Genomic DNA, 18,141 nt, shown 5'->3' on the forward strand with positions numbered 1-18,141 from the left:
TGCAGTAAATTATCTGACTGTTAATGATTCTTTGATCAACTCTAGTAGTTTATACATACCATTTTTATTTACCTACACCTAATTCTAGCACTTTGTTATGGTACAGAGACACCAAAAGTTTTGAACAAACTAGACAATCATATTACACAATCTTTAACCATGAATTTACATATAACTTGGTATTACAAAATAATTGAAAGGTCTCCTGCACATCAAATATTCAACTTTACAACTTCAATTTATAATTCTCTTTTCATATGATAAGAAACTATTTTTTCTTTAAAAAAAAAAAACTTTAAAAGGTATTGATACTACAAACAAGCATACCACCAAAGTTTATTCTGTTTCTGAATGTCACCTTCTCAAAAAGTAAGCTTTCGTCTGATGGGTTTGAAGAATAATCTTTAGCATTATAAGTTGATTCTTCTTTCATACCTTCGTTCAATGGATTTAGTCGTCTTCTTCAAGTTTTTAAAGTAGTTTCTGATTTCATGAGCTCCAACAGATTCAGTATGTTCATTTCTTATTTCATTAAGTCCAAGGGATCCAGTATGTTCATCTCCATATTGGAAATAAGAGTTTCCCCTGCGTGGTGTGTATAACTCTGGTAGATCATCTCCACCATTAGGATGAATCAGATCAAGAGCTCTATCAAGACAATGATTGATAATTGTCGAGTCAGATACTGAAGAACTGTGTGAAGGCCTATTATCATTGTCCAAACCCTGTGAGGAAAACATGTTTCTTAGTGTTTTTTTTTCTGAACTAGACAAGAGATGTTACATTCTACATGACAACAATCATAATGGCAAGAGAATTATGTTGCTTTCTACATGGCATTCCTATCAAAGAAAGTGATTATTACTTGATCAAGTAATTATTAACTTGAGTTGTAGCCAAAGCTTTGTAACTAATATCTGAAGTAATAGCTAGTAAATGCTGTCAAAAGAAGAAAAAAAATGTCCGTGGATGGGTTTGAATCTGGCTGATCCGCCATAGTAATCTCTATCCCAAGGAATGTAATCACCTTCCGCAATGTTTAGTTTTCTCCAATCAATAAATGTGTAACCTAGTCTAGCTAATTTCCTATGCTATACAACGACATCAATCACCTTGCATCTTATACCAATGAGGTAGAGCTTAAAATCCACTCGATTGGAAACAAGACTCAGCTGTTTTTCCATTTGAATCTGTGCAAATCCAACAGCTGTAATTGTCTGCAGAGATGAAGGCAGTGCAAGGACAGGAATATGTAATTTATTGTCTGTGGGTGGGTTTGAATCTGGCTGGCCAACTGTACTAATCTCGATTCTAAGGAATGTAACCACCTTCCGTTAGGCTTACTTTGCCCCAACCAATCAATGTGCAACTTAGTCCAGCTAATTTCCTATGCTATACAACAAAATCAATCACTCTCTCGCATTTTGTACCAATGAGGTAGAGCCTAAAATCTGCTTAATCGGAAACTAGATTCATCTGTTTTTGCCATTTGTAAATGTGCAAATCCAAAAGCTACAGTTCTGTAGAGACGAAGACAGTGCAAGACAAACGTGAGGAGTATATAATTTATTAATAATGAAGACATTCCACCCTACCCAACAAGTCTGCTATTTACAGGCTACTCCATGACCCTTCAACTGGGCTGCAATTGTTGTGCTTCATCCATTTGGTTTTAATCTGGGCCCTTGGATCGTGTTGATGATCCACCAACCGACACAATGGTTCACCTAAACCTATCAGATGACACTGTTTGTACATATCCATTGACTCAAATCCGTTTGACTGCATGGAGGCCCAACCGCATGTTGACTGCACGACATGCTCCGCCAGTTCTCCAACTATTCAAGACCATACAAAAGCCTCTATTTATATCTCCTTCTCTGGACTAAACATTACATGAAATCTCTTCTTCCTCTCCATCTTTCCTGTGAAACCTTTTTGAAAACCTTTTGATTTTGAAAAAACTCCAACAGCATGTGTTAAAATTCAAGTAGACAAAAACCTTACACTAAAGCCATAGTAGATAAATCATAAAAAAAACCACATGGTTTAAGCAGGAAAGTAGAGAAGCAAATTATGCAAAAGCCAACCAAGTAATAAATCAGATGATAAAAAACAAACCTCATGATGTTCAAATTGAGTGATGGGGTAATCTGTTGAAATGACTCCAAGAGTAGAGTTTATCCTTTGATCCTCTTGTGAGGAGAAGTCAGAACCATCAAACGCTGACAATGAAACACATTCATCAAAATATGTCATTGCTTCTTCTGCTAGACGCCTAGACATCTTGAGTCGTTCTATGCTTGCCTACAACCATGGTTTGAGAAATTAAGCAACACTATCATAGTGAAAGAATATAATTAATGGTTTTCTTGCATTAGTCTCTTAGCTTTCCTGTTTTGGGCTCCAAAGATATTACATAAGTTGCTACCACTTAAATTATCTAATGCTATGCAAATTAGAACCTTCCTCTAGTTCAGGGATGCTAAATTTAAGCTAACGTAACTGATGGGAAAATTTTGATCCCATCAGTCTAACTCAAATTCAAGAAAAAAATTTCCCAAGAAAATGAAAAAGGCAGCACGTGTAAGTTGTGACTACATATTAAAAAGACATAAAAAAAAATTCACAGAAACATCCAATAATATTCTACCATGATTGAGTTTCCCAGCATTATTAGGTCATTATACTTTATTTTATCATAGTAACTAAATGGACAAAAGAAAAGATGGATCAAATATAAGTTGAGCCAGTAAATAACCAAATGTCTTTGAGGGAATAATTATGATAAAGAATACTATCAATTCATTGCTTGCTTTTTGACAGATCAAGCTTACCTTTCTTTTCATTTTAGATTTGCGTGTACTAGAGCTCTTTGGCTCAAGTACTATGTTGTTCAATATTCTGCTTAGCTCCTGCCGACGTTGCTCTTCAAAAGCTAAATCAGCTTGTAGTTTCCTTATGCGTTCTTGGGACTGCATAGTTTAGAGGCTCAGTACAGTAAGAGGATAAAGAATCTAGATTAGAAAATAATGTGAATACCTGTTCAAGCATGAATGCATATTCCCTTTGGATGTCAGGAACTAATTCAATTTCATCCTGATTAACCAACTCAGGAGGGGCATTGCCAATACTGTCTACTGGGACCTTTCTCTTGATAATCTGATGTCCAGGTTTACAGTGAGGGGCACAAGTTTATGAGAAATGCTTTGCACAGATAATTGTAAAGAATGAAAGCTAGGGATCCTCCATATTTTTCATAATGTCATTCGCATGTTAATTTCAATTCTTGGAAGTAGAATTTTTAAGCATTCAAGAGTTAAAATATTTTTGCACGACTTACTAGTATAACGTTGCTAAATGCTAAATTGGAAGAAATTTCTAGCACTAACAGAAGAAAAGAATTTTATGAGAGATATAGCAAAAACTTGGAAACAACAATTTTATTGCTTAGAAGCATAGTGTTTTCTATATGCAATCTTCAATTCATCACCCAAACATTTAAGAAAAAGAACTCAAATTTAAGCCATCTAATTAGTGATAATGTGGGTACATATAATATATTTCTGCGCTCATGAGCAGCAACACGCTAACAAGTCTGTAATAAGGCAATGCTAACTTACACTCTCCAGGTCAGTTGTGATTTCAGAAACTGCAGAATGTAATTCTGATTGAACCATTTCATAAATTCCACCACCTTTAAGATCAGGTGGAAAATGCTCAATTTGATAAAACTGAAAACAGTTAAATCATAAAGAAACATCAGACCATCAGGGAGACAATCATTTAATCACCTAGGACAGAAACGAACATGAATCATGCTTGCAGCCCATATAGACATTGAGAGATGAAATGCTAATGAAAGAAAATGGAGGATTATATATTGGCCTACATTTCTTATAGATGACTCTGTTTCAGAAAAGTAGTCTGTAGAATTTCTTTCCTCCCAATGGCGGTCCTGTTCATGAAAAAAAACCCAATTAACCATACCACATGTGTAACACCTACTAGCAATTAACCATATATATACATGACACATGTATGATACATAGAAGGTCAGCTCACTGAATGCAATAATGAGAAGTATAACTTTTGTTATCCAGAAATTAAAGATACATTCTCTTGTCATTACAATTTGAGAAACAGCATGAAACAATCGAATTCTGAATAAGGAATTTGATCAAACCTCAGAAATATGAGATTGCCCCCTTGAAGGAGACCGAATTCGAGACTGCCTAACCATATCTCTGGACGAACTCCTTTCCCTCGTACTACATGTACTTTCACTTCTGAAATTGGAGTTCTTTACCAAGGATCGCCCTCTTCTACAGTCCAAGACATCATTTTTGATAGCTTCACTCAAGTACTCAGCTTCTAGCGATGACGGTGACGGACTTGTACAACCAAAAAGGGGATTATCCCTTGTGTTAGGATATTCTAAGAAATGTTTTGACGTTGAATTTTCATTGCTTCTCGGAGACGAAACGATGCTTCTCGACCTCCGAAGAGGGATCTTCTTCCCTGAATCCTCTATCGGCCGATCCCTTGTTGATGAAGATGTGGTAGAAGGTGAGGCATAGGTGCCTCTTTTAGACGAAGATTTGAAGACCGAGACGGCCATTCTGTAATCAAAACCAATGAAGATCAATCACAACCAGGATATAAATTTTACATCTATCTTCATGCTGACTCGATCCAAACTCGAAAAGAAAGAAAATTGATATAATGAGCTCAAACTACATACGAGTATGCTCCAGTATCACTAAATCAACCCAAATTCAAACAAGTTTTGTGAATCGTTCAAGAAACCTAGTGAAACCAAGAACAAATCCTGCCTTACTACCTTGCTCGACTGGAAGAATACGAAGATCCAGGAGCTTCGCTTCCTCCGTCAGCGCGAAAAGGGTGAGGGAGAAGTGCGAGGTGGGAGCCGTAACCCGAGCGAATTCCTTGTCTGTTTCCTCGGAATCGAACGCGCCTTGGAAACTTGGGCGTTTGGGGGAAGCAGGACGGTCTGATCCATAGTGAACGGCGGTTGATCTCGCTGATAGTTAAAAATAGCATAGCTATCGTAATCGCTTGTATGCTTAGTGTTTTGAACATTTGAATAACAGACGTAAATGGACTAATTCAAGATATTGTATGTGAAATGGTTTAGGGAAAGAGTCAGACTTGACATCCTAATTTTATGGAAAGAGTAAGACTTCAATTATTTTTATCAGTAGTAGAGAAGGTGTTCATCGTGTGACTTTGTGGTAGGGTTGAATTTTGCATGAGCATTCTACTAAATCACACTTTTATTCCAAAATGTTTCAGATTATGTTTGAATTTTACAAATCACAGTTTTATATATGTTTTTGCTACAGCTTTACGTCTCAGAGCAACAAAAAGCAACTGTTCTTTGCGTGTGCCACCAACTCTACCTCCATTGTTTCTGATAGCAGGCGTAAATATTTCGAAATGGTTGTTATTTACTGCCCGAAGTGGCAAGAATAAGAAAGATCCAACGCCTGGTAATCATATTTATGTTTACTTTTCACTTATGATTCTCTTTCCCTTTCAGAAAAGTTATTACTGACTTCAACAGTTGTTTCACTGCTTCTCCAAAATTTTCCTTTAAAGCCCATTCGATGCCTTACAGAAATCTAGATGCCTCTATCATAGATGAGTACAGATCCACCAAGGGCCATTAATTGATCCTGTTGTCCTGATTAAGTTCATTCTTGGTAACTTGGGTCCTGAGCTGCTACTGAGAGAGATGACTCCAAATCCTCATGTGACCTTATGTGCTTTTCTGCAACATCAATCAAGACTGCATGGCCCCTGTTGCTTATCACTGAGATGATACCTTGTTCGAGATAATACCCTCTTTTGTTGTCGTGATCAACTTCAGCTCATAGATGATCATGGAGCCGACCGTGTGAGACTGTTGGGGTTACAGATTCCATCTTTTGCAGAAGAGATGATACCTTGTTGACCATGGGTTCCCAAGTACATCAACAATTCCTAAACCATAGGAATGTGAGCTGCTATTGACACAAACAATTATAGACCCATTGCAAGTTTTAAGTTCTCATGGCAAGACAAGAACGTAATTCAAGATACATGGTTCTTCCATGTTGTATCTAACACATGGGATCGAATTTTCACCTCCATAGACATAATGATACTCTAATCCAGAGGCAATTCCTTAAAGCTAGGAAGAATATTGTGTTTACTGCTACGTAAATCAGTTAATCAGCATGAGCAATTCACTAGGGCTTGAGTACTTTTTCTACAATTCCTAGGCCTTAAAATATAAATAGAAACTTATATCCTTCTCTTATGAGTTATGACACCAATGAGAAATAGTACTTGTTCTACAGTTCTTAAGAGTATTTCTGGTTGGAGTGGGCAAGGCAGAGGAAAAGGAAGAGGAAAAGGAAAAGGAAAAGGAAAAGGTGACGAGTGAAGAAGGGAGTGATGAGTTTTCCATGTCACGTGGAAATCGGCCTGGACTTTCTCAATGTGCTACAACTGTTGGGATGGCGGCTCACAAAAAGCTTCTCAACACGAAAGGCAATTCCGGTAGAAGCCGGTAGAAAGATTTTTGACAAACAACGCCATTTGTGGGATATTCATCCTTTCAAATAGATACAGTCCAACTTACATATCTAACACCACCAAACCCTATTAGCCACCATGCACCCTATAGCTACATTCCCAAGTCTTTCTGCCTTCATATATAATTAATATTACAGAGAATGTAAAAAAAGTTTAAATATTTAGAGATTTTAATCCAATAATTTGTTTGTATCCCCTGATGAACAAGTTGTAAAATACGAAAAGATATTTTTTCGATTGCGCATACAAAAGTGGGCAACTAAGATATAATGAGGTGAAGGGATGGAGACGTCCACATTAGCTACAATTAGTCTTTCATAGGTAAATCCAACATTATTACTCTAATCCACCATCTAATAGGATATGTTATCATAATCAACCTTGTAAATAGGCTGCCCCTTGAATAGGTAACATGATCAATTGATATAACTAGTTTCTTTAAGAGTGTTCGGTCGCTAATCGATCTTTTTCTTTTTCTTTTTCTTATAGTGCAAGAACGTTTATTTATAATTGTTTTGAAATGCATGCGTCGATGGTTTAAGAAGACTCCACCAAGAAAAGTGCACAAGTGTATAAGTTTATTAATGATATAATTATCCTCTCCATTATAATTTATAAGCATGCGCAATTTAGAATACTTGAATGCGACTAAACAGTGTAGTTAGCAACTTGAGGAAGTAGGATCCATGCTGACGAGAACATTCACTTGCTAATGATATTACTAGTAGTAGTTTAATTAGAATTAGAGATACAATCTGTCCTGTGAAACCATGAAAACAAATTTAAAATCTTTGAGTGAATGAAATTAATTTAGGGAGCTAAGCTACCCACAATATGTTAACGAGAGTAAGAAATTAATGAGAAGATATATTATAAAGAATAAAAAAGAAAAAAAATTGTTTTCAAAATATATTTTTAATATTAAGAGATTTTTATTTAACTGTTTTAGTACTTTAGGTATATATAATAAGAGGAATGATATTTTTTTAAAGTTTAATTTATTTTATCTAAATATTATATCCTCAATCTTATTTTATCTAATAAGATTCTTATATAATAAATTCTTAAAAATGGAGTTCCTTGGTTTTCAGAAGTCTGATAATTTAAGTTGCAAAATAATAATAATATATAATAAAATAGTTAATGATTAATAAAAATGAATATTCAATGCTTTTGCATTATTTTGTTAAAGCAATTTAAACATTTAGAATAGCTTATAGTCAATCAATTATAATAAAAACAAAGTTGGCTTTTCTTCCCTTTGGAAATGACGATTACAACTTTGGGAAATATTACTAAAAAAAGAAGAAAAAAACGAAGAAACATATACCACTAGAACTGTTCCTGCAACCAAATGTCTTCGACACTCCATAGACTCTCCGTCCACATGCTCTGGTCTAAGTCCGGCAACTCCAGGTCATCGTAAACTGACTCCGACCAATTGCGGTTGTCCTCTGCACCCTTCGCCACCCCGCCGTCCTCGTAGCCATGGGAAACCGGAGGCGGCGAGAGCTGCATCCCGAACGAGTCCGAGGGACTCATCAGCTGCTTCGCGACGCCAAGCGCAGGTTCCTCCGCCCACCCCGGAACAGAGTCGCCGCCGGCGGCCCGGATGCGCTCGACGAGGCGGGGCACCCACAGGTAGCGCATCACGTCCTTGAACTGCTTGCTGTTGACGTCACACTTGAGCTGCTTCGCGTGCTTCTGCACGCGCGTCCTCCAGTAGTTCTTGATCTCGTTGTCGGTCCGCCCCGGCAGGTGCTGCGCGATCTTCGACCACCGGTTTCCCCAGCGAGAGTGGAGCTCGAGGATGAGGAGTTGCTCCTCCGGCGTGATGTTTCCGCGGCGGACGTCGGGGCGGAGATAGTTCAGCCATCGGAGCCGGCAGCTCTTTCCCGTTCGCCTCAGCCCTGTACTTAATTAGTTAACGAATCGATCAGAATCCATCTATATATCAACGCTTATATAGCAACAAAGTTAACTAAAACGCTAGTTAATTAATTACCAGCACAACGAGCCAAGGAATTCCATCGGCCTTCGCCGTGAGCAGTGATATAATTCATGAGAACGAGGTCTTCCTCCACCGTCCACGGCCCCCTCCTCAAGTCCATCTCCTCGCCCTGTACCTCTGTGAAGGAGCTACAATTGATCCCCTCTTGGAACTCCATGATTGAAGAATTAAACAAGGAAACTGGATGTGAATGGGAGGATTTGAGTTTGGATCGGAGTGATTTGGTAGCAGGGCGGGCGGGGAATTAGCTTATATAGCACAGGGAGCATTAAGATCACTGCGCGTCCTTTAAAAAATTCAAGTGGTGGCCTAGCTACCTTTCAATTTCAAAAACCTTACAGCTAGCTAGCGTATGAGACCTTTGACTTGTTCACTGTTCATTCCTCTCCCTTTTATTGTTTTTTAAGATCAGATATTTTAACCTTGGCCCAACTCAAGATCAGACATTTATTAATATTCTTATTGTTATCGAGGGGAAAAAAAACTCTAGTTCATCAACGGATTTACTGTTCTTCAATGTCATCAATCCAAAAACCTGGGAACTGTAAGACCCACTGGTTACAGTCTTTCTCTTCTCTGCCCCTGCCGTCCTCTGTTTGCGCTGTAGACTTTGCCTGGCTAATCATAAGCAACAGCAGCAGCAGCTTGTCGAAAGCCACAGATGTCAAAGGTTAGATTTTTCCACGCCTAAAACTGAGAAAGATGTGGCTGCCAAGTTGCAGTATCATGGAGCAGCTTAATCAACTCATCAATAAGAAAAATCTAATTGTCCTTTTATTTATTTATTTATTATGTAGCTGCAAAGATTTATCAATGTTTTAAACATCCAAAGAAGAGTACGTGGAACGAGCAGTGATGAAAACAAACGAACCAAATAGTCTTTTGGTTCAGATTTCTGACACTGCTGGTTGGATCCATTCGAGTATGTCAAAATGATCGAGCTGGAAGTTTGACAACATCTTTGAAAAAAATATAAACCGTACTGTTGCTCGCGAACTCCATTCCATCAAATTCCTTGTTAAATTTGTATGCACAAAATCAGCCATCAAATCATGGAGAAATTATCAGGGACTATACGCGATTGGCGATGTCGACTGCATCAAAGTCTTTCCGGCATGGCTCTCGTTATTTTAAAAAAGCACGATAAAAAAAATTAAAGGGGAAAACTGGTGAAACTGTGAAAGGAACAGGTTGTTAATTAATTACCTGAGAGAAATACTACATAATCGATCGGCACTGAGACGCGTGAGGTTTCACAAAAGTGGGCGCTAATAAACAAGTTTAAGAATGGTTCATAATTAGGATAAGGCGTACAAAAGACATGGTGATAATGATGTTTTAGCCCTTTTGTATAATGGTGGTGGTGGAAGATGAATAGGCTGGCGAGCTAGTGTCTTTCTCCTTTTCCGCGTTCCATCTTCAAACAGAGTTGACAGAAAGGAAGTTGAGTAAGGTCAACTACGATTTGGCCTTCAACAATACAGAAACCCAATTTATTTATATATATATTTATATAAAGCAACGCGGTAATATATAGAAGGTGCCGAAAAGATTAGCAAACGCTTTCGATAGAAAATTATGTTCTTTCAACAACTAATTAAACATGTTCTTCATATTACTTAATCCGCCGCAACCATGTGGATCTTTTTGTTTCCGACTACACAATAAAGTAAAGTTCACATATGTGATTCAACAATCTGATAATGAGGTGAAATGAGATGAGATAGAAACCTAGTGACCAAGTGGCTAACGTCTGCACAGCAATAGTGGAGGCTAAAAGCCAACGATAGCGATCTGTATATTGGATAGAATTCGACAAAGTGCATGCCAAGTTAGAAATCGAGCATAATAGCAAATCTCTCTGATCATTTAATCCTTACGTTCATATATATAAATCGATTTTCTAATTAATTTCCTGACTGTACGTATATTAATTAATTAATTTACACCGACAGGTGTATGTGAATTTATAAATGTGTGTATTGACAGTCTGCCTACCATGCATCATCAGTTTCTTCTACCCACAATCTCGTCTACATATACGGTCAACCCAGGCTGCTTGCAAGTTGTTAAATACTACCGTCCATATCCAGGGCGTGTATGCGTATGGTTGTTACTTGACTTAAGTACATGCGTTGAAAAGGAAGGTACATGGATGCTTCTGGGAACCGGTGGCAGGGAGCTCGTGTAGTAAGGTCAACGCATTATGGATTGTCAACTGCAAGAGTGCAAGTTGTAATCTGAAGGCGAATCTAGGGATGGATTGGTCAAGCCTCTCGCACTAAGTCCTGTCCTACTCGACTATGGCTTTTGGATGAAAACGCATGGAAAGATTTGCTTCAGATTGTGTTGAGGCATCCCGATGGATTGGATTAGTGTTTTTTCTTTTGATAATCCAAGAGTTCAGGGGTCTTTCGTCCCATTAATCTAGAGGTAAATGGGCTTTTAATTGGAAAACTGCTTTAGCATGCATGTCGTACTTTTAAATCAAATGTTTGATTTTTTAAATAGTTTACATGAGTAATTAATATATTGTAATGGTTTCAGAGATGACAATTCGATGACTTTTTGTCATCCACAAAATATTAAAGAAGAGGAAAATCCCCCAAAAAATCTTACCACAGGTAGTGGCTTATCTCTTAAATGTTAATTTCTAACTTTTTCATTTCTTATTTTCGATAAATATTTATATATATATGTTTTTCTTGAGGTGACTTGCTAATGAACTTACATTTTTAATTATAACTATTTGATTATTTTGAGAGAATTAAAACACTTGACATCTTAGGATTGATTTTGAAGTTTTAAAAGATATTGATGCTACCATTTATTTATGTTTCATTGATTATTAATTATCTATCAACTTTAAAAAATAAATTTAGTAATAATTTATTCTCAATTAAAAAAAAAGAGAAATTTTTCATGTTCATTCTCTTTGGAACCTTTGGTGGTTAGACTAGCTATGATCCACGAAAAGTCAATTCTTTTATCTATTATTTAAAATTATTCTATTTATTTTAAATGGGACAAACCTTAGTGAATCATGCAATTTCTATGTAGACCTTCACAGATACAAGAATTTGACAATGATGGGCCAAGGAGAGGATGAAGCGATAAGATGCTATTGCCATTTGAATAGATTGGTGAGGTTCAAGCACCAAATTGAGAATAACAATATCTCCAACCAAAGCCATTGGAATAAGAACACTTTTATTTGGAGATAGCCAAGGAGAAGATAATCTTCTTGAATAATTATGATATAGAATGTGAAAGTGATAATTTTCAGTCAAAAATACAAACTGAAATGCATTGTCTGATAAACAAGGGACACATTAGAGTCTGATGCCCAGAAATATATGTGCGATGATGCAGCAACAAGTGGATCGTTGGTAATTGCTTTTTCGCTTTTAAAACTGGCTTTTGCTACAGTCTGATTGGCGGAGAAGCCCTTAATCTAATTATTTGTATATGTTTGGTTGAAAGTTCTCTCGAGTCCCTAAACTAAAGAAGAGAAAAAGGGGCACATGGTTCTTGCTTAAGGTCAAGGAGTGTGAGACGGAAGGAGAAATGAAGATAGAAACAAACAAACGTGAGCTTCTTTTATTGACAATGCACAAAAAGAGCGAGGAAAAGTCAGAAGGAAAAGCGAGAAAAACATGCCTTTCCTATTTACTTTTTAAAAATACTAGAAGAGTTTTCTTAGCGATGTCAATGTTTTCATAACTGAATGCGAGATCAAATAATTGAGACTATAATTTCAGATGAGTTGTGGACTTACAAGACGCAACTTTGAAAAGCAAACCAAAAGCAATGTTAAGGTGACCTTGGCAGTCGTCCTAGTGAAAAAGTAGTGCATAGAAGAGCATGTGGTGGCTTGCAACTAATCAGCTCACTTCATTTAACTATTTGTTTAAACTCATTGAAAGTAACTTTAGCAGATTTGGGACAAGAAAATAGAATGAAACAAAGTTTGATATGTTGTGCAAAGGTTAAGATCTTACATTTCAACCAAGATGTTCAAATCAGTGTGTCGCCAAACAAAATCGTACCATTGTAAGACATTCCTTCACTTTAGGTCTGATTAGATGTGTTTGAGTGAAACTGCAAGGGTAAACTGAAGAGCATTACACACCATAAAAGCACATTATAAAAGGGTTGAAGTTAACTTCCTTAGGTGTGTTATAGGCAGCATAGCACTCTGATCGAAAAATCCTGAAATATATCATTATTATATACTAGCACAGTACTTGTTACAAGAAATTACCAACAGGGAGTATCATTGAATAATAAATAAAGATCTCAGGCCCTCACTTCATATTCTCCAGATCGAGTGAGTGCTCGAAAGCCTTTGTAAGGTTCACTTGGTGTATTCTTAACATCTAGTTTGTATATTTGCAGGCCTGAGAATGCAACCCCCATGATCCTGAACCCAACTCTAAAAACAGGGAACACATGCAATTTGTCCAGACCTACGTCAAGAACTAAATTGCCTGACAGAGACGGGGATTTGTCTTTTGGTACTTGTCCAATTGACCAGCAGCAAGTCTGCAAGAAAGAAAGGCAAGCACCGTGACTAAACAGAGAAAAAAAAGGCCCAGATGAGGATATTGGTGAGAAGATTTTATAATATATCGTCCATGAGCTAGTGTAGTGTATCCAAGGAAAAAGTTAAGCAATAATGAATAACATTCCACTAAAGATACCGACTTCATCCATTGTTCCAACTAATCTGACCAGACTGATCATACGCTTTGAGCATTCGTTGCATTGAAACATGTACTCACCTTGTCCGCTAGGATGTTCACTGTGCCATGATTTGGGGTTAAGTTTGCTGATGCAACACAAAGTGGCAGCTGAAATTGCACTGTTATAGAATCAATTGCTTTTCCAGGATCGTTGCGTATTCCTACCAAAACATTAACACGGCAATTTCCTGCATCGGAAGTCAACTGTGGCTTCACATAGATTGGCGGGTTCTTTAGTTTTTTAACTCTGACCAAAGACAAGGCACTAGAATTGATATACAAAAGTAACAAGGGAGAGGAGAAGTTTATTTAATGCATCCCCACAAAACCAAAAATAAGAACCTGTAACTCATCAGCCTAAATTCCCCATCAGGCGGCACAAAAGAAAGGATTTGATCTGATTCCCAAGGGCGAAAGCGGACACATGGATGGAATCTTATGTCATATAAGATTGAAGGGTTTGAAAATGACAAAGTCAAATCAGGAAGACCTGGAAGATGAGAATTTACTTGAACTTCACCATATATCTCACATTTCACCAGAATCCCATCCCTGAAGATGCAATTGGAACAATTAAAATTTGCTCACTGTTATCATAAGCTGGAATGAAGACTTCAAACTTTTAGTTACAAATTTCTAAGATGGAATATCACTTGCAAGGTTGCTGAGGTGTATAAAAACTTAAACCTATGCAGTAACAGTGATTTTGTAAACATGGTTACTAGAATGTGCAGATACATTAATATGTCATCGATATGGAGAGTTTATGAGCATGTCAAGTAAAACATAGACAAATGGCATAGTGTCCACTATTAGTACAAAGACCACTTTAGTGTCTAATAAAAGAGATGAACCAAAAGACTTTCAGAAAGATAACAACTTGAGAATCTCTAAGAATTTAAAAAATATATCTTCTCCTACAAATAGAAAACTTCAATAACTAATAGTTCAGAGTTGCTATTAAGCTTGTCTCATATGCCAAACAAGCTACACTTAAACATCTAGATTCTAGAATGCAATAGTTATTAACCTATGAGTTAAGGTCAAAGGGAAATAGATGTAAGCAACTTATGAATAAAGATGTCTCTCAGACAGAGATTCACAGTTAATAGTAACATGCTGACAACATGACAAGTCCAAAATAATGAAGAACAGTAGGGAAATGAATTCTGCATAAGAACCTGTTAAAGATTGCATCCATCTCCTCAACAAGGTTGACATAAACTTCATTACTAGAGTGCTTCGAGTTAGTTTTCCTCCACGGGATACAAGATGCTGTAGCATCAGGAAGTTTAGTGCTGACATTGGAATTTTTACCAGTCACAATGCTCAACATTTTGCTAACAATATTTGGTGGGGTTATCATCTCCCTCAGTATATTCAGTTCTGTCGTTAGAGGAATACCATTATCCATCATTTCATCTAGAATCTGAAATAATAGCAAATACCTTATTATTTTATCTCAACTAATGAAGATTATTTTGTTCAATAAGTTTAAAAGTAGCTTATGGTTGCAGAACAAATGAATACTAAAGTGCAACATTCTGTTGCATTATTTAAACTGACGCCCTTGATTAGATGTTACATGTTCAAAAACCATATGAAGTATACAATTGGATGTTTGATCATATGTACTAACAAAAATATACTGGACAAAAAAATTAGGAAAACCAACTTGAAAGCAGATTTGTCTTCAAAAATGTTATTAAAAAAATTCCAGCTTGGCCTGAAAATTAAATCTGTGATAAAATGGATGCAGATATCTGGCAGTCTCCTATTAAATTCAGCAATCACAGGATTTAACACACTTTTTTTTTGACAAATGAAAGTTAAATCCAAATTCTGTTTTAAGGATTTTTTTTTTGCTGGGATTTCAGACAAGCCAATTTTATTAGCTGTACAGTCTATAATTTGTTAGTGTGTTACTGTGTTGGCACTCAAAGTATCCTAAGTCCTTGTTCACATTTAAGTCTTACCTTCTAAATGTTCCCCACCTAGACCATGCAGGGAGCAATACAATAACTGAGTCCAGGCCCATTCAAAAACTGAATCACTCAATAAATAAGCGACTACTTCTCACAAGTTATCTACTAGTGAATGCATAACACTTGGCTTATCACCCACGCACAAGAGGGAAAAAGAACATGCAAGCAATTCAAGAGAACAAGTAATAATGAATACAATTTTCTTTAATGCTTGGAGTGATTGAATTCCTAAATAAATAGCTCAATGTTAACTTCTAATGATAATCAAATCAAGGATTAAGGTCACAATAAGTAAGTTTAATGTATAAATGATGTAATTGATTTTGTATCTAAGATTACTTTAAAAAACAACTTTGAAAAGTAGGCTTAATGAAGCAACTAAACTCTCTTGACAATATACTATCTCTAGACGATACAATGTCTTAGGGAAGCAAAGAACTCAAGAAAACAATTCAAAGAAGTATGTACGATGAAAAATTCAAGTATAAACTAAAATAGCCTTTATGAATATCTATTACTTTGATCCAAGGTATCTAAAAGTTTTGGAAGCAAGTTTCCATGGTTTTCAGAGAGTTTACGTACATACGTATCCATTTATCCATGGGAGCACAAAACCAAGCAAAAAGCACTTTTAATTGCTTTGTGCAATGGTTAGTTGCAACTTCCAGTCGACCCGTAACCTGGTATACCAATTGACCAATCTTGACAGTTAACTGTAAATTGGTTAACTGAAATTTGCATACAACTTGCGAAGGTTATCTTACTATTTTGAAACATAGAAGAGTTTTTTGCTATATGAAGAGAAGCTATAATGAAATATAGGACTGACACCATAGTTGTTTATGGAAGGAACTCAGGCAACATACCTCATATACAATTACAAAATTATCCTTAATCACATCCTCATTTAATCCTCCTAGATAATCGGTCAAAACATCTGCCACTCGGCAAAGGAACTGCAAAAGTGAAAAAAAAGGTTACCCCAATAGCTGTTCTCAAATAGAGCATAGTACTTAGTACACAATATGAAGCGCTGTAAACAAAATTAAACTGAGATATTTAATATGAATATACTACAAGAATTAAAGTCATTCATCTAGCAAACATACCAGAACAATCTTTTCCAGATAAAAAAAGTTCATATAGAAGATTTTTGATGTTTGTGATTGAAATAAAATTCCTAATATTTTTTCCTTTATGAATATTCTACGAATATCCAATTTGCAGATGTAACCTTATTTTAGTTGATAAGATCTCAAAAGACAATGTGGGCACATAAAATTAACATGCAGCTGGGCCATATGCTCACATGAAGTGAAATAAATAGTTCTTAGGCTAGAAAAACCAACCTTAAAATCAAAAGGCACTGAGAGTCAAAATTCCAAACAAAGTACTACCTTCATCAACTCTTGGAGTCATGAAACATATGCAGATTTTCTTACTTTGGGATTATACCATTTTATAGGCTTAAAAAAGTCTTAAACTTTCTGTTTTCAGAAATATATCTCTTTCAACGAGAGCAATGTCTTAACTCATTCAAGTCAATACCTGCCTAACTTGATCGAGACATGCAAGGAAGATTGACATATAGGTCAAAAGAGGGAAATAACACTTATGACATGTGTAAGAATTTGACTAAGAACCACATCAAACTGTAATCTGACTTTATGCGATACTATGGGTGATCCATCTAGTTGAAAGATATACGCACCTCGATACCCATTAGTGGAGGCATTTCGACCTGAGTACACGCCAAAAAGATGATCCCATCTCGAAAGAGTTGAAAGAGGTAATGTGTTGGAGATGCAATCACGGGCAGAATCTAGTTCATCACGGAACAATAAGGAAATCGTAAGGAAAACATAAGGAAAAAAATTGTTTTGAATTGCAGTAACCAAAGAGCTTAATCCAAACTTTAAACCAGTTAGCAGCCAATGCAACGTTAAACAATTTTTGACCGATCTTTATTATAGTTCAGGTTTTGCTTTACCATCGAGGGATCGCCGCCATGGGAGAGGACGTAATCCCAGAACCAAGCGCAAATGGAGCGATCCACGCGGTGCCCGGCCATCTGCTTCTCGAGCATGACCTCCCTGCAACGATCCAACTGCGCGAGATCAGTCTCCAACTCAAGGTGAAGTGGAAATTGGAACCACGGACAAGTAGCCGCCAGGCAAAAACATAGCTAGGGCATCTGAATCAGAGGACAACAGCAGAGATAAGGGAAAGATTACCCGGTGTCCGAAAGGAAAAATATACACTGAAGCATCTTCAATCTACAATCCTGATCTCCAAAACTCGAGAGGAAGCAGATTCACAGCGGCGCTACAACGGCGACGCCGGGGAAGGAATTGATGCGTCGTTTTGAGTTTTAACGGGCCGACCAATGGACCAAGGCCCAACTGTTGCGGCTGTCCCAGTTAATACGAAATTCAGTTTATAACAAATATATATATATACACATGAGATTGTTATGCTGCGTGACAACCCCGTGTGTATAACATGCCATCCGGCCACCACCTCGGCCGCGATCGACGCATATCGGCAACATATTATATTATTTTTACAAACTACGCGCCCATTGTCGATGTCGATCGGACCGGATTCCGATCGTGATTCGGCTGGAATTCGGTCCGATTACCCTCAACAGTGTCTGTGCCGTTTCTGATCGAATTTCGTTGGATTCCGACCACTATCCTTTCGGGGCACATCGATCTGCCCAAGACGACAGTCAGACGGCACGACAAGGGCGAGGGCAACGGTGGTGAATTGCAAATGTCATGCATTGTTTTATTTC

General features: G+C 37.0%; 2 protein-coding genes and 1 pseudogene across 3 annotated transcripts; all 3 read right to left on the reverse strand.

Annotated features, from left to right (window-relative positions):
* Positions 1-118: 118 nt before the first annotated feature.
* Positions 119-4,967, reverse strand: LOC141840613 (uncharacterized; annotated as a pseudogene).
* A 2,860-nt stretch (positions 4,968-7,827) lies between these two features.
* Positions 7,828-8,817, reverse strand: LOC141838251 (transcription factor MYB78-like). The gene is made up of 2 exons (XM_074725673.1): positions 8,609-8,817; positions 7,828-8,513 (listed from the first exon to the last, which is right to left on the reverse strand). The coding sequence occupies exons 1-2, from the start codon at positions 8,769-8,771 to the stop codon at positions 7,936-7,938; spliced, it is 741 nt and encodes a 246-aa protein (XP_074581774.1). The 5' UTR covers positions 8,772-8,817; the 3' UTR covers positions 7,828-7,935.
* Positions 8,818-12,672: 3,855 nt separating this feature from the next.
* Positions 12,673-17,703, reverse strand: LOC141839922 (AP-3 complex subunit mu). 2 transcript variants are annotated; one of them, XM_074727777.1, is made up of 9 exons: positions 17,579-17,703; positions 17,335-17,437; positions 17,056-17,166; positions 16,211-16,300; positions 14,541-14,788; positions 13,702-13,911; positions 13,399-13,606; positions 12,926-13,159; positions 12,673-12,849 (listed from the first exon to the last, which is right to left on the reverse strand). In XM_074727777.1, exons 1-9 carry the CDS (start codon positions 17,611-17,613, stop codon positions 12,739-12,741), a joined length of 1,350 nt encoding a protein of 449 aa, XP_074583878.1. In that variant the 5' UTR covers positions 17,614-17,703; the 3' UTR covers positions 12,673-12,738. The 2 variants fall into 2 exon arrangements, with proteins under 2 accessions (XP_074583878.1, XP_074583877.1); XM_074727776.1 differs by having other exon boundaries at positions 12,814-13,159; positions 17,579-17,698.
* Positions 17,704-18,141: the final 438 nt, after the last annotated feature.

Source organism: Curcuma longa, chromosome 11 (genome assembly GCF_044706935.1).
Source record: "Curcuma longa cultivar G26 ecotype Majalengka, Jawa Barat chromosome 11, ITB_CL_G26_1.1, whole genome shotgun sequence".
Lineage (NCBI taxonomy): Eukaryota > Viridiplantae > Streptophyta > Magnoliopsida > Zingiberales > Zingiberaceae > Curcuma > Curcuma longa.